Below are 27,886 nucleotides of genomic sequence, written 5' to 3' on the forward strand. Positions count from 1 at the left end.
TCTGTATTGTAGTTTCCTGTTTATATGTTTCCTTTATTAGACCCATGTCTTGAGGTCAGGGAACTATGTCTTATTAGTTTTATTCCTAATAGGCAAGAGCTGGGCATATTTATAGAGGCTCAGTGCATGTTAAATGACCGAAAGTCCATTATACTAAGGACTCATGGTTTATTTTTTATAAAGTTTAAGAAATACTTTTCCTGGGGAGAGGAAGGAAAAGCAAATGACTTCTATTTATTTTTTCTTAATAAGGTAGTGCAAAGGGACTTAGTCATAAAACAAGACTGAATTTTTAGCCTGGCTTCTTTCACCACAAGGATTTTGAGTAAGCCAAACAACTTTACTTTGACCCAGGTCTTACATGATGGATGGGAGCCTGCATAATAGACACCTGGCTCCTTGACACAGAGCTGTGTCAAGCATCAAACACTTTTGAAACAGCCTTCAAGACAGCAAAGTACCGTATATGTTTAAAAGATTAATATGATAATGGTGGAATATTGTTATAGGTCTGAAATAGCCTGTCAAGTTGGATTTGGATTTGTTTTGATCTCAGTCAGTTTGCACATTACTGAGTCTATCTATGCTGGCAAACCGAAAGATCATGAAAGGTTTTTTTATTGAGTTCTGTCACTTGATAGCGACCTTGCTTTGGATTTGATATGCAGTGGGAGCAAGAACTAAGGGCAATAGTTTTGAGAGGGCACAATTTAAAGAGAGGTTTAAACATTCTAAATCTAGAGTAGCTCAGTTTATCGCCATGTCCGTGATTACAGTGGTCAGTTCTCCCAGAGGCGTCTGCTGGTCATTCTGATGGGGAGGGACCCCTGCTGGCTGGCCGGCCAGGAGCCAGAGTGGCTTCAGTTCTTAAAGCAGTTCTGCCATTAAGCGTTGTAGTTGTCTTCTGAATTTACTTTGCTAACCAGGCAGTTCTTAGCTTCCTGGAAAAACTAAGCTTGCTTTTTTTTCCCTTTGTCGTATTTAGTAAAGTATGTTTCAATTCCATAAGCAGTGCCTCAGTTTTGTAAAATTTAATAATTTTTCTGATTTCAGAAGTACCATATTGTAAATAAAAACTAAACATTAAAAAAAACTCCTGATACATGAAAGATAGAAAGGAGAAGAGACCCCCTTCTCCCACCTAACTGGTGTTCTCCCACCCCAAGATCATCCCTGTTCAATGATTCAGTGTGTAGCTTCATAGAGCTTGCATATGGGATTCTCTGCATGAGTAGCTGTGAGTAATTTTTGAAAGCCAAATTAGGGTCATACTGTACATGAACTATACAGCTTGCCTTTCCAAACAGTGGACTTTCCCCCAGGGCATTGCAAATTTATATGACAGTTAAAATTTCCTGACAGTTGTGTCTGGAAAGGTTCCAGTAATGTCCACGAGAGCTGTGACTGGATGGAAGTTTTGACCTCACTGGGATCTTCTGAAGCCCAAAAGGAAGCCCGAGATGCATAAAAGTGTGTTTTGTCAGAGATTATTTAGACAGTTTTTGATTTAGCTTGTGATTGGGGAGGAAAGTAAGAATCTGAGGTGGAAGGTACTGGCAGAGAGGGTGGGCCAGGCCTCCATGGGGCTGGGCTGGAGAGAGGAAGAGAGAATTAGGTTTCCAGAAAAGAAGAGGATGCTTAACAGGGAAGCATGGAGACTCTGGAAACAAACCAGCTACTGGGCAATTTGGGCTTGGCCAGCCTGACAGTGATACAGATTGAAAAGCATGGTTCTCTCAGAGACTGGATGCTTTACTTGAGTTAATGTTTAATTTTGTTGGGTTAGGAAGAAGTAAGTGTCGTATAGAGCTATTAAGGTTCTACAAATAAAAACATCAAAAACAATGAGTGTCTTCAGTGTTTGAGGCAATGCAGATGAATAGCATTGAGGTGCTTTGGGAAGGGCTGCCATCCCCTGCTGCTCCTCCTCCTCCCCTGTTTCTGAGTTCTGCCCTCACTATGGAAGAGCGTAATCAGGATAAAGCTTTAAACAGGCTTCGTCTTTTTTTCCACAGCGTTCTCTCAGAGGACCAAGACAGTTACCTTTGTAATGTCACCTTGTTTAGGAAGGCAGTTGATGACTTCAGACACAAAGCCAGGGAAAACAAGTAAGATGATTATTTTATGTTTTTTGGTTTGTTAGATTACCTATACATGTTGTGGACAATTTTGTTTTCTCCCCCCAAATTTAGATTCATCGTACGTGACTTCCAGTATAATGAAGAGGAGATGAAAGCAGATAAAGAAGAAATGAACAGGCTTTCTACTGACAAGAAAAAGCAATTTGTATGTGGTCTTAATATTTAGTATTATCAGTGTTAATCAGAAGAAAAAGCAGTGTTGCTTTTCCTTGATTTAAAAGAAAGAAAAACTTCCCTGCTTTTGCTTTTAAGACATTTGATTTTTGTTAGTTTTTCTATTAAGTAGTCAAAATGATTCTATAAATAAGCTTAGATCTGTGAATAGTTGTTTTAAAATACATACCTTAAAATTAATTACTCCATCTAAATCCCTATCAGAAATTAATTTTAAATGCAGTGTTTTGATTAATATCCCTGTAGTGAGGGGTTATTTTAGTTAAACAGTAGTTTTCTCTTTTCAGTAAGAATTTTCATTTTCTTGATGCAAAGTGTTTTAATGCCACAATCTTTGACTGAAGTAGTTTGTACTTAAACCATTGGAGAGTTAGTATGTTCTTGGCAAAATGGGGAACAGGGATGGAATTGTGAAAAGGAAAGATGGTGTCAACTTTCCTGCCATCTTGAAGTACAGAATTACTGTGAAGACTAAAAGTTTGTATGGAAGGGGAAACATAGTGGGTGAAAATGTATTTCTCTTATAATGCAAGAGGAAATAAAGACAGATTCCATTTAAAATTATTTCTAAGTACTTCATAAACCATATCATCTCAATTGGGAGATAACTAACCCTAGCCAAGTTATGTCCAATAAAACCAACTTACTATGAAGATCCAAAACTCTTTTAAAGAACAGATATTTTAACCAAAGATTTTCACCTGTTTTGTTATCCTTTTTGTTTAAATTAATTGGTTGGTACATCCAAATGAGCCCAATAAATGTTATCCAAATAACTGTTAGTTGAACTGATCATGTGTGTCTGAAGTATGGAGAGGCGATATTAAGTTATTTGAAATCTGTTTCTTTAAAGAAACATTTTAATTGAGTACTGGAAATCATAGTGAATATTTTAAGTTCGAAAAGAATTTATACTATGAAATAGAATCATTAAAAATTTAGAGCATGAAGAGGTTTTAGTGATCTAGATCAACCCTGATTTTGCAGATGAGAAAACTAAGACTTAGGGATATTAAATGACTTGCTACGTAACTATTTATCTTTGCTCCTGGGAAATTATTTGTAATTTGAATTCTATTTTAAATGGATGAAATGTTTCAGAGCATGCATAGTAAATTCTGATTTTTATATTTTGCTTTTCAAACCTTTGTCAGTGCTGTTGAGTCAATTCTGACTCCTAGCGACCCCAAGTACAAGAGAGTGGAACCCTGCCTGGTCTTTTCATGTGATCCTCTCACCTTCCAGCGCTATATCACACCAGGCTCCACTGCTATTCATGGGCTTTTCATGGCCAGTCTTTTGGAAGTGGGTGGCCATGTCCTTCCTAGTCTGTCTAGCCTGGAAGCTCTGCTGAAACCTGTCCACCATGGGTGACCCTGATGTAATTTGAAATACCAGTGGCGTAGCTTTCAGCATCACAGCTGCCACAGTATGACAACCAACAGACAGGTGCTGTGGTTCCCTGACTGGGAAACAAACCCAGGCCACAGGGATGAGAGCACTGACTCTTAACTGCTAGGCCACAGGGCTGGCTTTTCAAGCCTAGGGCACCTCTATATTCTGTATCACTTTAAACCACTTTCATTAAGATATGTGCCTTTTTCTGTGTAGTGAATAGGTTCGATGAATTTTAGTGTCTACTGAAGTTATAGAGTAGTGGCTAACCTTTTAATCTAATTTAAGTAAAGTATTCAAGAGAATGAGAATAACAAAACATTTTTAAAGTGAATTATAATATGATTTAATTCTCCTACAGATTCTTAGTGGATGTTCACTCCTTTAAAAGTACTTGGTTTATCTAATTTATAATTGCCATTTCCAAGACTAAATTGGTGGTGATTTTTTTTTTTTATAGGGACCACTTGTACGGTGGCTTAAAGTGAATTTCAGTGAGGCGTTTATTGCGTGGATTCATGTGAAAGCGTTGAGGGTTTTTGTTGAGTCTGTTTTAAGGTAAAGTAAGTTAACTGAGAAACTTGGAACTGAAGACTTCGTAGATCCCTTTACTTTAGATCTCTTTATTATAATACACAGTCCAATAATAGGAAATGGATTTGGAGAAGCCAAAGGGCCGGTCGTGAGAGAGAGATTGTCAATATCACATAGTTTATTACATGCATATAAGTCTTGTCCCTTAACACCAGGTTTGGAAAAAGAGATCCATCCTGCTGTACTCTGATTCTTTTTTATGTAGTTATTTAAGTTAAAAGTCAATTATAAAATATTGGCCAGTGTTTGTTTAAAAGAAAGATCTTTTAAATATTTTACATGTAGTTTGGTACACAGTATGCTAATGACTTATGTTAAGTCATTGTTTCATGTTAACCTAAAATATTTTATTATTTTGAGATTCTTAAAATCTCAATCATCTTGTGATCCTCTGTACATGTTGTTTATACTAGAAATAGTTAAAAATACTTATCTGTGGTCATGCTCACTATTTTTTTTTTTTTTTTTTTTTTAAAGATTTTATTTTTTCCTTTTTCTCCCCAAAGCACCCCAGTACATAGTTGTATATTTCTCGTTGTGGGTTCTTCTAGTTGTGGTATGTGGGACGCTGCCTCAGCGTGGTCTGATGAGCAGTGCCATGTCCGCGCCCAGGATTCGAACCAACGAAACACTGGGCCGCCTGCAGCGGAGCGCGCGAATTTAACCACTCGGCCACAGGGCCAGCCCCATGCTCACTATTTTTAAATTTCTTTGAATTTTCAAAGTAGATGTAGGTAATCTCATGTTGTTTATCATCACTAAAGTATCTACTAAGTTTATATATTATTACTATTTCCTGAGGGTATTCATAGATTACCTTAAAAATTGAAGAGTAATTAATTAATAGTAGACAATTGGCTCTCATTTTAAAGAAAGATTTCTAGTGAACAGTGCAGACCAGAGAAGTTCAAGTCTCTTTGTATATTAGTTGAACTTGTAAAGGTGGTCATTAAAATGAGAAACCGTCCTCCCGTTAATTATGATTAAGGAACAGGAGGAGAATATTTGCTTTCAAAAGAAAATCTCTTTATATGTTTGCTTGTGTTACATACTGTATTTCTCCTTCCCTCTAAGGTATGGCTTGCCAGTGAACTTCCAAGCGATGCTACTTCAGCCCAATAAGAAAACAATGAAGAAACTAAGAGAAGTATTATATGAATTGTATAAACATCTGGATAGCAGCGCAGCAGCTATTATTGATGTAAGTACTTCTTAGATAGCCTAGTAGCGTAGAAACTGGAATGAATTTCAGAAAACGTTATTGGAAGAAGATAGAAAAGGGGTAGTAAGTATTGTGATGGTCTTTTTCTTATTTCTCTCAGGTTCTCAGAGTTAATTTGTTAGATAAACATAGCAAGTAATTTGCCTTGTTTACTCTGTTTTATACTAGTTAGAGCTGTGCTTTGCTTCTTGGTATTTCTAAAAGCCGGTCATTATCTTGCTGTAGGTCAGATTTTATAGCTCCAGAAATATAGAAGCAACCAATGATACTAGATGATTACAAAAATTATAAATTGCAGGGAGGAAGAAAATAAGTACTTGCTTTAACCTTATTTGGCAGAAGTAGTAGCGTCAATAGATAAGCATTTTAAAGGGAACTGTCATTTTTCTAAAGTGGTGTGTGTTTTTATCTTCTTCTAAACAGAAGGTATAAACAAAGTGTGTGTGTTTTTTCTTGTTGCTGTTGTTTAAAATTGTAGTGGGCTTTTATTTTGTTGATTTTAAATATCTTGATTGTTTTCCTCTTTCGGATGGTAGTATCTCACATGTACATTAGTTAGAACCCATGAAAAGTTAGTTTTTCTTGATAGAAGAAAATGTAGGAAATGATTTTCATGGAATTGTTGATAAAATATGAGGTCTGACTTTGATAGATAATTTCCTACCAGTAAATTCTTATAAAATAGGTATGTAGTAAGTGATATCTTTAAAACCATACTTAGTTTATTTTTATAACATTTTATAACAAACATTTTATAAACCCTGTATCCCATAAACTCAGTACCCCAAGCCTGGATTTGAAAAGCAGTTGTTTACAGTATACATAAAAATGGTTACTAGGGTCAAGATTAAACACCTATGGGCTTTGGAGTCAGAGTGCTTGAATCTGGCTTTACCACTCACTGTCTGTGTGCCCAGGCCACGTCAGCCTTTCTGAGATTGTCTCCTCATTTGCAAAATGGAGGTGATAATACCTAACTCAGATTACATTAACATAAATGCATTAACTGAGCCCAAAGTAGGTGTTCAGTTGGAAGGTAAATGGTAATACTTTATTTCTTCTTTTGCTTTTTGTAAATACTTAATTGAATAATTGTCTGATTTTTCCATAGGCTCCTATGGATATTCCAGGCTTAAATCTGAGTCAACAGGAATACTACCCCTATGTGTACTACAAGATTGATTGCAACTTGCTGGAATTCAAGTGAAAATGAACTCCTCCCCAGACAGTCCTGTCCTTGTGTTGGTGTATGCTCACAGACGTAGATATGACAGTACTTTTATCTCTTTATTATCCTTTGCTTGCCTCTGACCCCTTTTCCTAAGTGAGTTCTCCCGTAGTGGTCCATTTCTCAGCATTTTCTTTTTAAAGGAAAATATATGTCTCATTTCTTTTTATTGATCAGGTCTGTAAAATGTGTACTGAAAAACTCAGAGTTTATTTATAAACAGAATAGTTTATTTAAACAGAAAGTCTTTCCTCATTGGTATCGTGGTATGCATTAATTCCATTTGTTACTATTGTGCACAAAAGCCTTGTTTACAAGGGAGTGGTGTAAACATTTATACCATTTTGTCCACTGTGTTTAGTAGACATAACTGTTCAGTAGTTATTAAATTGTGATGTAAAGAAATGTGAGAATATTCAGGTATGTGCTTTCTGAATGTTTCAAATTACAGTCTATGAGCACTGTTGACACCCACAGGAGAGAATAAAATTACCTGTGCAAAGGTGTATTGTGGTGTGTGTGACTTCAGGAGATTACACTTCAGTTTGAGAGTTATTAAATGATATCGTAGCTAACTTGCTATGCTACTTGTAAGATTTTGTTATATACTGAGGTGTGACCATTTGTGTCTGACTTGCATATGATTTAAATGTGCCAAATTTGGGTCAGAGCACAAGACACTAGACTTTTAGGTCTCTAAAATAATTAGGAAGTAGGGCCCATTTTGAATAAAGTTTAGCAAAACTGCAGCTTTAGTCATTTGTTTCGTCTAAGTCCTTGTTTTATGTGGTTCTTTTTTAAGATCTATAATTATAAAAGCTTTCATTTTGACATTTATGTCACTTATGACATAGTCTGAAAATAGAGGCATTGCTGGTCTTAAAAACCTCCAAAATGAATGACTCAGTTAGCTTCATGAAGAGCTGTGAAAAAGGACCACATGGGCTTGCTGCCCTTCCTGTGCACTCACAGGCCTGTAAATGGGAGAGAGAAGTTTACATTTTATTTTAAGGGCATTTATAAACTATTCTATTCCCTCTAAGAAATTAGTCTCCAAAATCCTTTTTATTTCAAAAGCTTATATTATTTCAAAAGTAATTGTTAACTTCAAACAAATATAGACTTACATAAAGTAAAACATGAGAGACAAACCCCCCTCACCCAAGGAAGTGTATCCCCACAACATCTCTCTCTCTCTCTCTCTCTCTCTCTCTCTCTCTCTCACACACACACACACACACACACACAGTTTTATAGTATATCCAGGATGTGTATGTGTCCCTGTATCTAGAGCTACCTTGTTCTTTAACCAGCTCCATGGTTGTCCGTGCCATAAGACAGCCTGGATGGATATTCACATTGTTTTTAGTTTTTGCTGTTACAAACGCTGCTGCAGTAAACGTCTTTGCACAAATATCTTAGTTTACCTGTATTAGTATTTTCGTAAAAGAGATCCTGCAAGTGGGATTAGTAGCTCATAGGGTATATTTAAAATTTTGATACCTACCTACAAAGTTATCTCTCAGAATTCTAAATTCAAGACGTCTTTGGGATGCAGATTTTATTTTCAGTTTTCCTTTGGCTAAGGGGAGGCTGAAAAGTTTTCTTTTGGATGTCAGAAAATTCTGCTTCTCTTTCTTCTTTTGCAAGTGTTCCTTGAGTCTTAATATCTGTAAAATAGGTTTAATTTCTGTATCATAGGGGGATTGACAAAGTAAAAGATATGTAGGCTACACGATGGCTTTAAGATTTTATTTAGACTTGAATATTGTTCTGCTATGAGTAGGTAGGAATTGTGTCGTTTAAAATCCCAGAGTATGTTGGGGACTGTGGGACTCTTGCTGTAATTTCTCTGAGGGATGCAGTAAGCAGAGTGGCTGAGAGTGCAGCTCTGTTCCTGAAGAGCTCAGTGATCGCCAGGCCCCCGTCCCCACTTTGTGGAATGGGGATGAGTAGAGTGCCCACCTCCTGGGGCCGTTGTGCTGAGCGTGCACATAAAGTTCTTAGGATGGTGCCTGGTAAAGATTTGATCCATGTATTTACAATCCTAGAGGAGGGCCCGTAGCCCCTTTTTCACTTGTGTTTAATCTGGTATATGTAATTGTGGAGTCTGGAGGGTAGAAAGAAGTAATTACATGGGTGGGGGGATGGTGAATAATAGAGTCTGTGTCTATAACATAACATTAAAGCTGTTTGCCTGTCTCTGAGCTCAGTCCCTGTTGGATTATTTATATTGTTCATGGCAGCTGCCATCCCTGGGAAGGGACTGTTCCCGTAGCTTGCCTTGGTTTGTTTGCTGCAGAGTCCACTGGCCCTTCTCTAGGATAGAGCTCAGATAACTGAGATCCATTAAACATTTATTGAATGTCTGTTAGAGACCATTCTGCCCAGGCTCACATCCATCACCTCTTCCTTCCTGTGGTGTTCATGCTGGGAGGAGTGACAGTGCCCATTCTGCACATGCAGAGGCTTGGAGTCAAAGCAGCTAAGTGATTTCTTTGTTAAAACTCACGAATTCTAAGTCAGAGTCTGAATTTGAACCTATTTCCTACTGCCGGGTTTTTCCTTCCTACCATGGCTCTGGCCCTCCACTAGGTACTCTACAAGGGAGCCAAACACATTCCTTAATTGTGGTCCAGGTTAGATAATGGTATAGAAAAGGTGTTAGATGTGGACCATCAGAGATTAAATTGTGTTGGTATTTGGCAGGAACCTAGGAGCCCAGAACATCCCCTCAGTGAGGGGTGATGATGTGTCCAGCTGCTGCATGCTCATTTCGCTGGTCTAAGTTATTCAACCTAGAGGATTTTCCTTCCTCAGATAGTATTGCTGAAGTTGCTTTTAAGACACTGTGTGGTCTGAGTGGAACATACTCCTTATGGCTTTTTGAATGAGCACACGTCAAGTACTATCTTTAATACTTTGTACATAACAAATACTCAGCAAATGTGAACTTTTCTGTGCTCTCATTTCAAAATTAGTCTCAAATATTGAAAATAAAATATAAGAAATTGATCTGGATATGAAGTTATTCTTCATTCTCATCTGCCTTTATTTTTAAAGAAGAAAAGTAACGTATGCACAAGGTTAAAAATCATTTACACAAATATTCTAGAACAGCTTATAATGAAAACCTTGAAGGCCTTTAGAAAAAATGTGGTTATTGTTTCTGTTGACATCAGTAAAAGACGGTTTGTCCTAGAAGGTCTATGACAGTATTATGTTCTAGAGGAAACGTATTGAAAACTTTCCTAATTAAGTTCCTGTTGACGTTTACCCATTTCAGTAATGTAAACTTATTTATGGTCTTTATTTTTCTAGCATAAATAGCTGTAAATTAATATATGAATGTAATTCTGGCTTTTTTTTTAAAAAAAAAGGAATATAATACATCAGAACCATTTTATTCACCAGCCAGTTTACTCTTAGCATTTAGATCTGAGCCCCTGGACATGGGAGAAAAAATAAACAGAGTAAAATCATGGAAGTGAATCAGCAGTAAGAGAATATCTTTTGGGGTCGTTAGAGAAGAAAATGAAACTGAGGACACGCAAGACAACATCCATCATACCAGGAGTGGTCAAATAACGCAAGAAGAAAACAGCGTACAACAGGTAGAGGGCAGCCCCGCAGACACAAACAGGACGTTTCCTGACAGTTGCTCAGTATTGAAATTGATTGTATCCACAGCAGTTCTTACTTGGGGAATTAATAAAAATGCGGGTTCGTTGCCACGCTCCACAGAGATGTGATTTATAATCTTGAGTAGGTCCGAGGGAATAGTCTACATTTTTAACAAACACCCAGGAGACTCAGGTGCTGGTAGTCAGTCAGTTAAATCTGAGCTGCCTTTTAAAGTTTCTTGCTCTGAACCCCCACATAGGGTCATTGGCTTAGAGTTTGTGAGCATCTGGAGGTCTTGTTCAAATAGTGATTCTTCTCTGTTTCACTAAGACCACACTTAATAGGATCACTGTGGATAAATCAGCTTTTCTCATCCTGTCACCTGAAGAAGTGTTCTACGTCATTAATCAATAGAACCAGGAAGTTCTGCCTCAGCAGAAACTGATCAACGTAGATGTCTCTTATCCTTGCAAGGCCGTAGAATATCACATTGAAATTTGCAAAAAAACTGTCTAAAATGATCAAGGTTACATTTTTATCTTTTAATTGAAAACCCACTTTGGGTGGAATTTATCACTGTCTATAAAGTATAAAAGAACAATCAAAACAGACTTTCAGAGAATGGTTTGTATGAGGAAACCAAAAAAGGAGTGTGAAGATAAAAGTGAAAAAAGTTGCATGCAGTAAAGGTTATTTTGATGTTAGAGGAATAAACTGAGTGTACAATACTACTTTGAACTTGAAAGTAGTCATTTTTTTTTTTGACCAGAGGATGAACAGAAACTATCCAGAATATCAAACCTAAAGAGAGGCTTTTGTGTATTTAGCCATTTCCTAGATATGTGGATGACCTGTTTGGATATTTCTATGACAAATTATTCTTAATTATCCTTTTCACCAACACAACTTGCCAGATTTTGTATTTATATATCCAGGTACTTGTTTGGGCTGATTCTCGGATTAACTACAGGTCAGTACCGGTTTTAATATGTTATAAGCATAAAGTCCCTCGTTTTTTAAAATAAAAATGGTGACTACACGGGTGCTATATTTTACCACAAGAGGGCACTCTGGTGTCATAGAAAAGCAAACAGGAAGTTTCTTCCCCATGCTTCCCTTCACCGTTGGTTGTGAAACATAGAGTTGATGTAAGAATCCCAGAGATGCTCGGTAGCGTTCTCATTCAGAATATTTTGGTATGACTCTTTGTTAATATAAAGTTTTCAGAAAATGTTAGATGACTCACGTTCATTTTGTGACTCTGTGTGTGTGTGTGTGTGTGTGTGAGTTTGTGTGTGTAGAACCAGTGTATAGAACCCAGACATTTTTCAGGTGACTACTGCCAGCCAGTGACAAAGTTTTTACCAGTCAAAAATAAAATGAAAAATGTGATATATTTATGTGCATATTTGTCTATGTGTGTTTGCATATATAATCACTCATTCAGCAAGTCGTTCCTCAGCTCATCCTGTGAACAGGCCTTGTTTTGAGTACTGGGGAAATGATGCTGAGCAGTAGAAAGGCACAGTGCCTCCCTCGACAGGCCCTACTACTCATCCAGTGGCACCCTTACTTGACAAAATACAAATTTGGCAACCCAAAATTAGAAAAAGTATTTTACTGATATGTGAAATCCAGAATCTGAAACCATGCTTAAAAGTATCTGTCCAGAAAAGTTGGCCTATAATGTTAGTTAGTGGGTAAAGAATAGACTCATATTTTTTCACATCTGACCACACAGTTGGTCTGGTTCAGCACTGTCCAAAAGAATTTTCTATCATGATGGACATTCTTTATCTCTCCTACCCAATATGATAGCCTCTGCCACACGTGGCACATCACTTGAAATGTGGCTGGTGTGACTGAGGAACTGCATTTTTAATCTTATTTAACTTTAATTAATGTAAATAGCTACATGTGGCTAGTGGGTGCTGCATTGGACTGAGCAGGTCTAGTTGGTCACACTTGAGCAATGAGCTGTTTTGCCCTTGAGTTTCCAATATGCCCCATATCCTGTGGCTGTTTTTATGCCTTTAACTTAAAGAGCCAGCCTAGCTTCTATTTACTTTGATTGCCAGATTTAATTTCCCCACAAGCCTGAGAAACAAGGAGAGGAAAAGATTGCTTTCTGAATCGTTATTGATGTGCCTCAGATTGCTACACAGACAGCTTTCTCTTTGATCACAAAAGACAACTATGTATACTTTGTGCCTTTATGTGCATGAGGGTAAACCGGTTGCAATATTGAAAGACCAAAAGCTGTCTGATGGGAAATATTGAATCAGCGGAATTGAAAACACAGCTGTGTGGTTCTATTGGGAATATAATTTCTTCTGTCAGTCAGTGCTCACTCAGTGTTCATTGTATACAGGGCATTCGCTACACCAGGCTCTGTAAGGAGACATTGGGAAAACACTCAGCACATGTTCTTGAATGACATTATTTGTCTCTATTGACTCTTAGGAATTCAAGAGATTCATAAAATCGTGAACGGCTCAGGTCTCTAGCAAGAAGTCTAGCGACTTACAGGGAGCCCTTGGAAAGAGGCTAGTGGTATATGAAAGGGATAGCAACCCTGTTGTTCTCATCAGTGATACATTGACATGGATCTTACTTCTTCGTGAGCCCAGTGGCACCACTCTGTGGGGCAACTGGCCCAGGGAGAAGGGAGTGCAGTCAAAACCCAAGCTCCTCCCTCTCGCCTGGCGCTCCCATGTCTGCCCCTTGCTCCTCTCTCTCACCCTTTGCGCCCAGGCACTCAAGCTCCCCGCCCCTCCCCTCCCAGCCCTCCTCTCCCTAGTCGATTTCAACAGCCTCCTGACCGGCCTTCTTGTCCCGCTCTCTGCTCACCTTCAGTTCACCCCAGCTCCGCTGCCAGAGGAATGTCAAGTCACTGCTCACAAAGCCTGAAGAGCTCCTCATTTACCCACAGAAGAAAGTCCCTTTGTTCAAATTGCATTTTTTTCCCTCCTTTTTAATTTAGCTTCTCCATGTCTTTTCTGAAAGCAGAATATTGTTTAATGTTTATTTTTTAATTTGACCAGAGTCTCTTCAATGGGGGAATATACACTATGGACATTTGTTGTGAACGCTGTAGTGGTCTGCTTTTCTCTTCTGGCCCCTCAGAGCTGCCATGTCTGCCAGGGTCAGATCTGTGCTCTCTCCTGGTGTGATCTTGGGCAGCCTGACATCCTGGGGTCTGAACTGGTTTCCTCATCTGTAGAAGAGGGATAATTATGATATCATCGGATTATTGGGAGGATTGAACCTCATGGTATGTACAAATTCTGGCAAGGTCCATGGCACAGAGGAGGATTTGACATGGTAACTGCTATTTTTATGGTTAGTATTATCCTTTTTTATACTATTTGATTTTCATTTCTTTTTTGCTTTTTTCTGTGTCTTATATGAATTGAAGTTAGTTTCCCTTTAATTAAATCTATTTAGAAGGCAAATAGCCCCATTAAAAACCCACCAGGATCATATGGCCATCAATTCCACTCCAAGATATATATCCAAGAGAACTGAAAACATACATCCACACAAAACTAGTACAAGAGGTTCATGGCAGCATTCTCTACAGTAGCCCAATAGTGGAAACCACCCAAGTGTCCATCAGCTTATAATGAATGCATGGATAAACAAAATGTGGTACATTCACACAGTAGAATATTATTCAGCCATAAAAAGGAATGAAGTCTCCATCCATCCCACAACATGGATGAATCTTGAAAACATTATGCTAAGTGAAAGAAACCAGACACAAAAAGGCCCCATATTGTATGATTCCATTCATATGAAATGTCAGGAATAGGCAAAACCAAAGATACAGAAAGAAGATAAGTATCAGGCAGGGACCAGGAAGAGGGAGGGGTGTGGGAGTGACTGCTAATGGTACCCGGTTTCTTTCCGGGGGAATAAGAATGTTCTGGGATCAGATAATGGTTGCACATCTTTGTGAATAGACCAAAAAACATTGAATTGTGCACTTTAAAGGGGTGAATTTTATATCTGTGTTATTTCTCAATTTAAAAACCTACCAGGGATTAAGTTTTTTACAAATTCTCTCAATTCTTTGCTCATATGTTTATATATCAATGTAGTTTTTAAAAATTAATTTGAGGGCCAGTCCCAGCGGCCTGTTGGTTAAGTTCAGCGTGCTCTGCTTTGGCAGCCTGGGTTCAGTTCCCGGGCAGAGACCTACACCACTGTGTTAGCAGCCATGCTGTTAGCCGGCCATGCTGACCCACATGCTAAAAATAGAGGAAGATTGGCACGGATGTTAACTCAGGGCAAATCTTCCTCAGCAAAAAAAACCCAAACTCACTCTTGCCCAAAATCCCTCAAGAAGAGTGCTCCACTGTGTGTGAGGCACTGCCCTCCGCCAGTCCATGGATTGCTTTCCCTTGAATAAAGAACATCAAACTCGTTACTAATTTTTTTCTTAAGAAAAAAACTTAATTTGAATTCCCCTTTGTGAGGAGTTTTGCACTTTAGTGTTTTACTCCTTTCAATACCCTTGCTATTTTTTCTGAGGTTTTATGGTCTCCTTTTCTGTCCTTTATTAAAAAAAAAAAATTTATGTTTTCCTTCGTTCCACTCGTCATCCCAGTTAGGCTTGGCTGCAGCGGTCCTCAGACCCTCCTTTCCAGCAGTTACCCCTCTGGTTCAGGGAGCTCGCGTGTCACTGGCAGTCAGGTCCGCCGTCAGCACTCACTCCCAGCAGTGTCGGGGAGAAGATAAAGTGTCTGGGACTGCAGTGCTCTGAGGATCTCTTCCCGCTGCGTTAGTGTATATGGCACCGACGGCTTGTCTAGGCGAAAGTATCCATAGTTCCTTCCTTCCTTCAACAACCAGTTACTAAATGTGAACGTTACAAGTTCCTCGAGGGCGAATCCTCATAACTCAGCAAATATTTATTAGTTGCTGAATTCCTAGGTGCTGGGGTGAGAGCATTTAAATAAGGAAAGGGAACCTGCCCGCAAGCCACTTCCCCAATAGTGATTGATAGGCAACTGACATGTAACAAACAAGACCTTTCACCTCTGAACCTGTGACGTGATAGACAGTGACCTGAACTGGTAGGGATGGTGAGTTGTGCCCTGGAAGATGCCAGCCATGTGAAGATCTAGGGAAAGAACATCCCTGGCTGAAGAGAGAGCAGATGCAAAGGCCCCTGAGAGGGAACCAGCTCAGAGGCTTTGAACAGCAGAAGGTCCGCATGGCACCAGCTCAGTGAGGGAGGGGTGTAGAAAGTGCAGCAAATGCGAGTGAGGCAGGATCTTCTAGACCATGGGGAAGAGTTTAGATTTTGTTCTAATGACAAAGAGAACCCATTGTGGGGTCTGATTTACAGTTGTGACGAACCACCCAGCAGGGGTCTGACTCGTGTTTGTAACCCCAGTTTCTTAACATCGTGTTTGGCACCTTCATAGGAGGCCCTGGTTCATCCAGGGGGTGGGTTTATTGAGTATATCCTGTGCCGGGAAGTGTGCACCCACAAGCTCTCCACCTTGTCACTCGTTGAGTGTTTTGCAAACACGTTTAATGCTCTCCTGCAAATGCTCATAAAGATCCAGGGAGAATTCAGTAATTTGTACACTTTATTACTGATTTCTTTTGCAGCTGCCCTGATTTCTTTGAAATCATAGTCATTTCATGTTTATGAAATTAGTTGGCATTTAAATCATATTTGGTACCTAACTGGCTAATTGTAGCCCTAAACTAGTCCCACAGTAGTCCTTTTAGAATAGCAAACATATGACAACAGGGTTTTGGGGGGTAGGGGCATTCTGGTTTCCCTCTCATTTTCCCAGTATGTCTGTGTTTCTCAGTTCTGCATTCCTTAGAGGAGAAAGTTGTCTTTTTGCTTCGGACTCTTATGGCCGTTTGCTGGGAGAAAAGAGGCAACACACTCTAATGATCAGCTCAATACGAAAAGTGTAAATCTGTCATGTAAATTGTTGCTACTCCAACTTCCCTCGTGCTTCTGCCTCTTAAGTCATTTAAGGTGTCCGTTTGGCTCGGCCACATCAGATCCCTAACATTCTTTCAGGGGAAATACTGCAACCTGGGAGAGACGGGAACATTGTGCTGTATGAGTTGACTGCCTGAGAAGCGTTAGTGTCAGCTCTGGAATGGGGCCCATGTAATTAGGTCCTTAAGTTGAAAGGAAGCGTCAACTTTTCCATAGTCAGAGCTTTCCAGATTTTAATTGGCAGCTTGCCCTTGCATCAGAATTTCTTTTCTAAAATAAATGATTTGGAAGGCTCTTATCTTTACACCCAGACACGCAGCTTCAGTTCCTCCTGCCTGGGAAAGTTAACTCTCCAGCTATAATATGGGACGCAGTGCTGTTCCTGTTTAATCAGCCTCCAAAAACTCACTAATTCCCACATTTAAATTGTAAGGCCACAGTAACATTTATTAGACTCTTCTTCCCACCGTCACCCTCCTGTGATGCCATTGTTTATTTTGCCTTTTTTGGTTTCCTAGTTTCCCCCCCTATTTTTTGCTTCTTCATTTTGTTTGGTCAGAATCTTTTAACATTCGGGGTCCCTTTTGACTGGTTGACCCTGGTAATTCTTCTGTTTATTCTCTCTTCTTTTTTTCTCCCTTTGTTTCAGAACCCCTTTCCAGTGAACGTGCTTTTTCTCCTGTCAGGATTGCAGTTTAAAAGGAAGCCTACTTGCCTGAAATTCCATGTTGCTAAGCAGCCATTTCAAATCCTTTCTGAAGTTATATAAATATCTATATATATCACATGATGAGATTTATTATAATGAATTGGCTCACACAATTATGGAGGTTGGAAAGTCCAGAATCTCCACAGCTGATGTCCCGGTTTGAGTCTGAAGGCCAGAAGCTGCTATAGAGCTGGGAAGAGCTGCTGTCCAGTGCAAAGGCCATCAGGCAGGAGAATTCTCTCTCCCTTGGGGGAGGTCAGCCGGTTGTTCTAATCAGGCCTTCCACTGTTTGGACGAGGCCCACTCACCTTAGGGAGGGCAGTCTGCTTTACTCAAGTCCACCAATTTAACTATTAATCTCACCCAAATATGTCCTCACAGAAACACCCAGAATAACATTTGACCAACTATCTGGGCACCTGCTGGTCCAGTCAAGTTGATGCATGTAGTTAACCCGTCACAGGCAGCTCTTGCTTTCTTAGGAACTACACACACCTGGGCTTGGGCTGCTTTGTTGTTTGATATACACAGAAGTTGAACCAAAAGAAAAAGGACTGAAATCTCAGTTGAGCACTGTGACTATGAACGTTATTATTTTTTAAGTTGTATACCACTTTGGTTTTACATCCTGGTTATATACCTTTTATCATGTTCTCTGCATGGGTTTTTTACTGGCCTCTGGTCAACTGTCTCCCATTCCCCACAGGAATTGTTCCAAATCTCCTCCTTTCTCAAGGCCCCTTCCCGACTCCTGCCCCTTTGCTCTCCACTTAAGACCTGGCCTCCTCTTTCACAGATGGGCAAAACAGACTCAGAGTTACTGTGCGTGAGGTCACACAGCTGTCGATGGTCAAACTGGGCTTTAATTGGAAGCAGTTGGGCTTGCTAGTTCTGGGAGCCTGCTGGGTACTCAGCACTGTGCCAAGTGCTAAAAGCCCTCGTTTTCTCAACACCTCCAGACTTCTCCCTGCCTCTGTTCTTCCCGTTTCTGGAAAGGTACATCCTGCTCCACCAGTACTTCCCTGCCCCACCACAGGCAGGGCTCCGCTCGGACCTTACCGCGCAATGCCCGCCCCTCGGTGCACGGGCCTCCTGCGCTTGGTTTGCTCCTGTAAGTTTCTCCTCTTTCCTGGTTTTCCACTTTACATTTGTATTCTATAAGCATAATTCTGTTCTTTCATCATAAAATCTCTCCCTTGACCCTGTGTCCCTCTCGAGCTACTACCGATCCCTCCTTTTGAAAAGCTTTTACTCCCCATTCTTTATTCTTTTTAACTCCAAATAAGCCCTCCGCTTGCTGAAAGCCACTTTCCACCTGTCCACTGGAACTGTTCTTGGAGAAGTCGCGGAAGCATCCTATGTAGTCAAGTGTAGTGCCTGCCCTACTTGATGCCATAGCCTTCGTCCAGCAACTGTCCTCCTTTCTTGCGCCGCCCTCCTGTGTTTTCTGTCCAGCCCTTCCACCAGTGGTTCTCACACCTGACTGAGCTTCAGGATCACCTGGAGGGCTTGTCACACCACAGCTTGTTGGCCCCACCCCAGAGCTTCTGATTCAGCAGGTCTAGGGTGGGGCCCAAGGTTTTTCTTCTAAATGGATTCCAGGTGATGCTGATGGATTCCAGGCAAGGCTGATGGGTCCCAGGTGATGCTGATGCTCCAGAGACCACACTTTGACACTGATATCACTAGTTTTTCAGAATGTTCTCTTATTGAGAGCTCTCCTTAGTGTCATCCTGTCTGTCTCATGGATTCTGGTATCATCTATTTTCTGAAATTGTTGCTTACTACCACATCTCTCCAATCTGGCAGGTGGATGTCCTTTGAGATTGTCTTCAGTATTTGTCGGAAGGGATACTTGGCATCTGGGAAGTGACAGTTCTCTGTGGAGTGGGACTGTCCTATGCCTTGAAGGGTGTTTGGCCCTACCTAGTCACTGGAACAACCAAAACAACGCCCGCCCCACCCCCCCACCCCCGGAATTCCAAGTGCCCCCAGGGGTGTGATGCTGTCCTGGTTGAGAAGCACCAGCTTCGCCCCTTGCCTGCCTCCTGTGTCCTAGCACACGCCTAGTCCATCAAGCAGAGACCTTTCCCTCGTACCTCAGCCTTCCTCACTTTTAATTGGTCACTAAATTCCATCCATTTATTTCTAAAATAGCTCTTAATTCTGTTCCCTCCTCTGCATTATCCATAGCATAGTCAAAAGCATAGATTTTAAAGTCTGGCTCCTTGACAGGAGTTCAAATTAAAATCCCAATTTGGGCATTTAGCAGCTGTGTGACCTTAGGTAAGCTAACTAACCTCTCTGAGTCTCAGTTTCTCCAATCTGTAAAGAGAAGGTAAGAACTCCTTCATACAGTTATTGTGAGGATTAGCAGTGAGAAGCACTGAGCACTTTTTCCTTGACCCAGGTGGGCCCTCAGCGAATAATAGCTCTCTCTGTGGGCCTGACAATTGCCACCTCAGACTACTGCAGCTGCCCCCTTCCTGCTTCCAGGCTCAGTGCCCCAACCCTTGCTTGGTACTGCTGCAGAAAGTAGCTTTCTAGAACGCAACCTGGCCAGGTCACCCTCTGCTTAGGAATCTTCCTGGATCCCCATTGCTCGTAGTAAACTTAAACTCCTTAGCGTGGCCTGCACAGCTCTGTGGAAATACGATTCCAACCTAGTTTTCCAGCCTTACTCATGTCTGTCGAAGCTCCCTCAGCTCACCCACCTCCCCCAGCACTCTCTCTCTGAAAGATTCACAGCCCTCCCGCTTCGCCTCCTGTCTGTCCTCCTTTGCCTAGGAGGCGCCTGTTCCTCCGAGGGCAGCTCCAGGCGCCTTTCTCTTCTCCATGGCACCTTTTCCCTCTCTGCCTCCTTTTGCTCTCAGCCCCCACTGTGTGATGTCTCTTTTGGCGTGTGTGTTGTCTTTAGCTGATTTCGGGTTTCTCCTTCACTTGCTGACTGTGATGTGGTGGAAGGAGCCCGGGACGACACCCACCTTGGGCTGCACCCTGCCTCAGCCCCTCTGGAGGCGTGTGACGTAGGCACGCAGCCCCTTGGTGAGAAGCGTGTGGGTTCTCCTGTCTGCCTCTCAGGTCAGAGGAGATCACATTAAGGCACCTGATACACTTCTCGGGGTGAATACGTTTAGAAAAACACTTCTAGGGACTCAGACCTTTCTCCTTTGAGAGTCACTAGCCAGGGCCATGCCTGTTGAATTAGTTCTCTGTCACTGCCATAACCAATTACCACTAATTCAGTGGCTTTAACAACATGAGTTTATCCTCTTACAGTTCGGTAGGTTGGAAGTCTGACACAGTCTCATCCACTAGATCCAAGGTGTCGGCAGGGCTGCGTTCCTTTTCGGAGGTTGTGGGGACCATCCGTTTCCGTAGTCATTTGGGTTGTTGGCAGAATTCAGTTCCATGAGGTTGCAAGACTGAGGTCTGAGGTCCCCATTTCCTTGCTGGCTACTGGCTGAGCGCCCCACCCACCCCTCCCCCTTAGCAAATAGCAGTTTCTCTCTGATCCTTGCATGTGGTCCCCTAGAACTTAGAACCAGCAAAGGAGGGTATCAAATTCTTCTCACTCTGCCACCTCTGATCCACCCTTCTCTCCCTCTTCTACTCGTACGGACCCTTGTGATTACTTTGGGCCCACCTGGATATTCCAGGCTAATCTCCCGATCTCAAGGTCCATAACCTTAATCACATATGTAAAGTCCCTTTTGCCATGAAAGGTAACATAGTCACAGGTTCCAGGGACTTTGGTGTAGACGTCTTTGAGGGGCCCCTACTCTGCCCGCCACATTTCTCATTTCTCTAAACTCTGCAATATCACTATGAACATTATTCCCTTCTTTGACTATCCTGTAGTCATTTTTTCCGAAGAATCCTTTCTTTCTGTGACACCAGACTGCTCTTGTGCGTGGTGAGTGAGGTGGTTATTGGCAGCCCAGATCTGGTCCTCCTTTTTTGGGTAATGGTACCCCAATACTCCTTGGAGGAACTTCCCAGCCCCCTTTCTCAGTGTAGTTGAGGTGCTGTTGACCCAGCAGGCTAGCTCAGAGGTGGGCCCTGACAACGAAGCTTAAGAGTTATTGGGCCAGGAATAGGGGACCTGACCCACACCCGGTCAATAAGATGCAGTCCTGGGACTTTTGCTGGAATTGTTGGGAAAGAGGCCTTTCTCCTTCCTGTGGGATAGACAGCTGGATAGAATGTCAGCCCAGAGATGGAGGTGGTTATCTTGACATCACCAGGGTAGAAGAGAGCATGCCAGAGAACTCGGACAACACAGATCAAAGCAGACCTAAATAATGGAAACTGGTAGATTCCTGCTGAGTTGGTTTGAGCCCCTGGATTCAGAATTGCCTGAAGCCTAATGAGCACCTGGACTTTTAAGTTACATGTGCCACTAAATTCCATTTTTAGTAGGTTTAAGTTGGGTTTGTGATGACCGGGTGTCCTGACTAAAACAGTGAGTGGAGGTGGAATTACAGGATTTATGTGTTCAGGTAATGTAGCTCTGTCTTCCAGGTCTTCACTGAGATTTTGTTGAATGACCTTATACTATTTGTGGTGCTTGTTATTATTTCTCTGGAGTTCATCTGAGGATCAACAGCTCCTATAACTTAGTGGAAGAACCTCTTTATTCCCTGCTCCAGCCCAGGTAGAATTTTTTAAATTTTTTGATGAATTTTTAAATTTCTTGATGAATAATTCTGTGCCAAGCTCAGGAAGGAGATGTGTCTGCTTCTGGGGCACTGTCAGCAGGGCAATGAATGCTTGTACCCATGAGGCAGGGCAGGGTTCTGAGGGGCTGTCACACCCAGCAAGAGGAGAAAGGTGTCCTGCCCACTCCCCCCACTGCCTGTTCCCAAGGCTGTCGCTAACCAGAGGCGGCACTCACATGCAGACCTGGAGGGACGCTCAAGTATAAAGATAACATCCATCCAGGAATCTCCCACTGTGTGAGGAAAACCAACATGGTATACGGGAGGCACCAAACGAAATGAACAGCAGGGAAGAAAACATGAATCGCTTAAGTAGAGTAAGACTTTTGAATAAGTATAAGAGGATATCACATTTATGTTTATGGGCAAAAGCTAGGTTTCTTGGGAAGTGTTAAACATTAAAAAGTGTTGATTACTAAGAAATAATTTACTCTCAATCTAATTTAACATTTTAACAAATCCTCCTAAAGCATGTGGACATAGTGTGCTTGGCATGGTGGTTTGCACACATGCTCCATAAACATTGGCCATTATTCAAGTTAATAAATTTAAAAAAGCAAGTTGAAGAACAATATTGTAAATGTGACGATATTATTAAAACATAGAGCAAAACTCCAACTTTCTATGTAAACCCCTGTGTGTGTAAAGGCTAGGAAAGACCTGGAAAGAGTCAGTGTCGGGGAGAGGCCCCGGGTGGGAGTGGAGTGGGCCACGAGGACCTTGCCTTTAGCTGTATGAGCACAATGCCACTGGATTCAAGTCCAGTATAATTATTATTTTAAAGAGTTGTTTTGTTTAAGTAAAGGAGTAAGTAATAAAATCCCACAAAAGTCTGCTCTTAGAGTATAGTCTATAACCTGGGAATTAGTTTATCCCCTTAGCACCAGTATTATAAGTGACTTAAATATCCTTTGTGTTAATCCTTGTTAATTTATAATCACCATTTGATCCAGTGTTTTTAAGATGCAGGCCAAGATCCATTAGAGGCTCGTGACAGCAGTGTAGGGGTTTCAATCAGCACTTGCTTAAAAAAAAAGAAAAAGGAAAGAGAGAGAAGGAGGGAAAGGAGGGAGGGAGGAAGGAAAGGAGGAAGGAATAAAAGAACAGGATAGAATAAAGTAAAAACCATTAGCACGCTTCACAATCGTAAAGGTAAACACTGTTTTGTGAAACTTTATGATGTGAAATGTATTTCTTGCTATGGCTCGTGGCCCAAAAAGTTTGAAAAACACTCATTTAACCCATTTTTTCCTGACTCTGTAAAGTGGCTAAACAAGACTGAATTTTTTCCTTGGCGTTTTTGCAGTCTACGTTATCCTGAATAATTAAATACTGAAGGGAAAAGCAAGCACTGCAGATATCTTCTTGCCATTTTCTTAGTAAGTTCAACTTTGAAGGGCAGAGGGCAAAGGAAGTTGTGACTGTTGACGTTGGAACGTAGACTGCCCCTTACACGTGCTCACAGACGCCCTCAAAGCTTCTCCCTGTCGAGGCTCAAGAGGCTTCTTCTGGATTCTAAAGTGAATCATTCCTTTGTAACTCAGTGAGGAGCGAGCCAGCAACTAAATGACCTGCCAAGGTTTCTGTTAGCCTCAATTCCCTATTGCAGAACATCAAAGAGACATTCAGAATCACGAGTATTTCAGATTTGTCAATAAAGGATCAAGAAGTCATAGCACATAGATGGAAGCATTTAGAAGGTGATTTTCTGAAGTCATGTGTCAGGACAGGCATACAGTTTGTCTTTGTTGTGCAACAATATAGTTATATTCATGTGAATATGAGTATGGTTAGTAAGAGAAATTTCCAAGCTGAACACACATGACATGCATTTAAACAGGAGATTGAACTGTGCCTTCTCTTGCTGCTTTCCGTGATCCCAGTGGCTCACCTTACTCGTCCTCCCTTGGAGCTCGGTCAGCTGTTGACAAGTCCACTGCAGTGCAGGACTCGAACCTGGGGCCTGCAGAGCCCCGGTGTGAGGGAGGGGAGGAGGCCCTAGCAGAAGCTTGCTCCAGTATGTCTGCAGCCAAAGTCATTTAGTTGTCTGTCATTTCTGTTTTCCACAAAAGAGAACAGCTTAAATAATCCATAAGCCCACATACCTGTATTATTTTCACATATTATATATGATACATGTATGTGTGTGTATGTATAGTGTAGTTGTGATTATTTTTTATGGCCTGTTAGGTGTTCTATTTTCACTTGTCTAATGCATTCTTATTTAGTGTACTTAATTATCCTCTCTTAATTTTACTGCGAGTGTTTGGGCTGTTTCCTTTTAATAGAAAAGGAAATGGAACTAGAGATGATCATGTTATTCAAACCTATTCTTACTTACTGAAGCAGTGCTCCTGCTGTTTGGCTCTAAGAAACAGTGAGTCCTACATAGAAAAGCAACAACTCGTCTTGCCTTCTTTCCTGCTGAAGTAAATTCCACGTACCAGCATTCTTAGAATCAAGTTCTATTTCCAGTCCATATTATTCCTTGGGATATTCTACTTATTCTGGTGATTGGAAACAAACTTTGGGGAAAACCTTCAATTCTGAATTCGCACTTCTCATGGTATTTTGCTCGTGGTCATTTTGATGGCAGACCTCACATGGCTAAGAGCCTTCGATGTTCTGATATGATTGTTTGCTTAGACAATGGGAGCTGGGGCGCCCCTGTCTTGGCTTGAAGGTGTAGCAAGGAGTTGAATCTAGAGCAAATGCTCGAGTTAGCCCTGCCCAGGTACAAGTGTGGAATGTGTCCCTCCCCCAGTGCCATCACCTTGATAGGTGTCTAGAGACCTCCGTTTCTCGAAGAGGCTTTATGCGTGTCCTGAGACATTATAATGTAAGTTATAAAGGGTCCAAGTCTTGGGCCCAGACAGGTGCCACCTGTCTAATGGTACATGGAGGATGGCTAATGGATGGCAGCCAGCCTGGTATCAGAGAGGCTGGTCATACACTGTTGGTTGTCTCTCAGTAGTGTAGTCCAATTCCTTTTCTCTGCATACCCTGTTGGAAGAGCTCATCTCCCACAATAGAGACTGAATATGCCAGATATTCTCAGCTTCCATTGCAACTAGGAGAGGGCATGTGACCCAGTCTTAACCGATGAGGTGTAAGGAAAATCTGCTGGAGACAGTCTAGGAAAGATTTTCCTCTCTGCTAAAAAGAAACATGCACAAGAAGAACTCTTCTTCCCTGTCTCCTTTCATTCTGTCTTTGGATGCAGTTAAATGAAGATGTGATGCTTGGAGCTCTGGCAGCCATCTTGAATCCATAAGGTAACAAGCCTAGGAAAAACTCCAATCCTATGAGACAGCAGAAGAGAGCCTGGGTCTTTGATGATACTAAGCTGCCAAACCAACCTTAAGACATCTTTCTTAAGACTTCATATGTGATGATTAAGTGTCTCTATTGTTAACCTATCTTTAGACAGATGTATTACTTGCAGGCAAAAGTGTGGTAACAAGAATTCAATGAGAAGGACATCTGAGAACTCCTCAGCCCTGGTGGTGTTTGGTGCTCACTGGGGTGGAGGCTGAGGGTACCGACTTAGCTCCTAAACCAAAGGCCCTTTCGGGTATAAGGGCCCCTTGTTCTGGGCTCCGATACCTCTCCCTTTGTTCCCCTCATTCCTGTTGCTCTCCTCATCTCCACCCCCAGCAGCCTGGGTGATCTTTTTGTGGTTTGAGGGTGTAAAAATCTGGCCTATTCTCATGATGAATTTTCTGTGCTCTGAATTTTCTCAGAGGCTAGTCTTTTAGAAGTAAAAACAGACTCCTTTTTTTCCTTCCACTGTAGCATTTTTCAATTTACAAAATAGTGTAGATGCTTAAATGGGGAAAAAGCCAAGACGACGTAGGAGGCTGGAGGCTCCCAGGCCCTACCCCTCCCTCAGAGAACAGCAGGGTGGTGACAATGAGGCTTCTGCCATGGCTAGTTCTGGTTGGTATCCGTGTAGCCAAGGGCTCCAAAGAACCTCAGGTACAGAGGTGCAGCGAGAGGAGGCTCGACCCTTCGTGAGGAGATGAGGAGGATGGAGGCTCTTTTCTGGGGAGGCGGCTCTAGAATAATCAAGAAGCATCAAGAAATCCCAACTTACCCCACTCTTGGAGAGCATGCCCTGTTACTGTAGAGAAGACAGATCTTCTCCTGTTCTTAGCCGTGTGGGACTTATTCTCCTGGGTTAACCAATCCTTCTGAGCCTAGAAGGCTCCAAGGAGTTCGTCTGGAAATTGGATGGAAAAAAACCCAAAAACCGTGTAGTTGGGGCTCCTCCGACAGTAGGGGGCTCCAGTTGCCCATATGACAAATGTAAAATAAATATTTTCACCAAAGGAAGTTTGTTTTGGTAGCATATTGGACATAGAATTTGACATACATGCTTAAATATCTTTTACAAAGGGAATCTTAACAGACTGTCATTATAGACGGTGCTTAAAAAGTAAGACCAGAGCCATTACTTACAGTATCCAGTATCAGATATGTAGCGTGAGATAATTATTGAAAATTTAGAATATTATCGGCAACATTTATAGAGGGTGAATAAACGTCAGGCGCAGTGCGCGGTGCTCTGCATCCATTATCTCGTTTACTCCTCATAACAATCCGGTGATGATGACCGTGGTCACCTGCCCAGACAGGGCTCTTCCCCAAGCCTGCCTTGGCCCCAGAGCTGTGTTCGTAGAACCACTTGAACTCACTACTTGGGAAATCATTCTTTTCCTTATAAGTGGTCTCAGGTGTTCTGGAAACCAGCCACGCCTTTTACAAGAAGGCTTTTGTTTTGGACTTTGAGGGGCAGCGAGAGAATGTTTATCACAGTCTGAGGTATAAGAAAAAAAGAAATGTTCTCATTTGTTCTGAAATCTGAAATCAAATGTCCAGTGGTCGAATCATTTCAGCCAAAGAAGATTTTTGTCCTGTTTACTTGGCCTGCTTCAGGTGTATTTTAGAGATCCGTGTGTTCAGATCCAAAGGTCCTTTTCCCTCTCTCGTTGGTTCAGGATTAGGCCAGGAGGCAGGAAACCTTGGATTCTGGCCCAGCCTGCTCTCCGGCTACCTTGGGTCAAGTCCCTCAGCTGGTAGAATCTTAGTTTTCCTGTGTGTGAAGGGGGGCACCAGAACCGCCTCCCTCAGAACTCGGGTTGGAAATGTCAAGTCTACGCAAACATGCAGCATCACTGTTGTCAGGAAGACGCGGCGAGGGGGGGCGTTGGATTCAGGCACCTGATGGAGAAGTAGCTGTGCGCAAGATCCACGCAGGCTTCCTTTTAAGGGGCCTGAGTGAGGGAACGGGCACGCTGCTGAGAGTGGAAAACCCTGCAGAGGTATATTTTTGAGACTGATGCAAAATCCTAGGCAGTGACGTTCCAGTGACTCAGCCCAGTGGGTGGAAGTGATTTTAAATAATGACAGTATCAACCGTCTTCCTCCTCCCTCGGTGTCACACATCACCAAACACAAACTCTCCAGCCCTGCACCCACTGAGTCAGCTACTCTCTGCAGGGCTGCAACAAAGTGAACGACGCGTGTATGTCACAGCGCATCCCTCTGAGCCAGTGGGGTAAAATGACGCATCTGTGGAGCACTGTCCTTCTCACCCCCAGAAACAAGTCCAGATAAACAAGGGGTGACACAAAGGTCACCTTATACATCCCCCACTTTTAAACAGAACTCTCGGAGTTAAGTGAGGCATAATTATAGCTGCCACCATCAGGAAAGAGGCCATTTGAGTTAATTAGAAAGGGAAGCCACCCAATTTCAGTTAAAAACATTTAGAAAATGGTAGCATTTTAGAGAGAAAGAAACTGTAGTAACTGGATGGGGCAGCTTACAGACATCTCTTTTCTGACAGAACAATGGGGGCATCAGCTCAGGAAAGACGACGCAGGTCATGGCTGGGTTTGGATCTAAGGAGCTTCTCTGTGAGGGGCGCAGAGGTTGACTCATGGAGCCAAATGGGCTCCCGGCCGCTGTGTGAATCTTGTGTTGTCCTCGACCCCGGGTGCCTCCAGAGTGAGGGGTCAGTTAGGGATTTGCTGGGGCTTCTGAAGGATTGCAGGGGCCCAGGCAGAAGTCAAAGCCCTGGAGCTAGCAGTGGGGGG

At 41.9% G+C, this 27,886-nt stretch overlaps 1 protein-coding gene across 6 annotated transcripts in view; it reads left to right on the top strand.

Moving 5' to 3' along the window:
* The window catches only part of ATP6V1C1 (ATPase H+ transporting V1 subunit C1), a 43,580-nt gene extending 31,968 nt beyond the window's left edge, over nucleotides 1-11,612 (top strand). For 4 of the 6 annotated variants that reach the window (XM_044743858.2, XM_070481434.1, XM_070481435.1 and 1 more), the window contains 5 exons: nucleotides 2,016-2,108; nucleotides 2,193-2,286; nucleotides 4,171-4,268; nucleotides 5,379-5,505; nucleotides 6,638-9,769. In XM_044743858.2, the coding sequence (XP_044599793.1) occupies nucleotides 2,016-2,108; nucleotides 2,193-2,286; nucleotides 4,171-4,268; nucleotides 5,379-5,505; nucleotides 6,638-6,733 (508 nt within the window). In that variant the 3' untranslated portion in view covers nucleotides 6,734-9,769. Of the gene's footprint in view, nucleotides 1-2,015; nucleotides 2,109-2,192; nucleotides 2,287-4,170; nucleotides 4,269-5,378; nucleotides 5,506-6,637 lie in introns of all 6 variants that reach the window. The other 2 variants (XM_014827689.3, XM_014827771.3) reach the window with 1 other exon arrangement.
* The last annotated feature ends 16,274 nt before the right edge of the window (nucleotides 11,613-27,886 follow it).

The sequence above is a fragment of the Equus asinus genome, chromosome 12 (genome assembly GCF_041296235.1).
Source record: "Equus asinus isolate D_3611 breed Donkey chromosome 12, EquAss-T2T_v2, whole genome shotgun sequence".
NCBI lineage: Eukaryota > Metazoa > Chordata > Mammalia > Perissodactyla > Equidae > Equus > Equus asinus.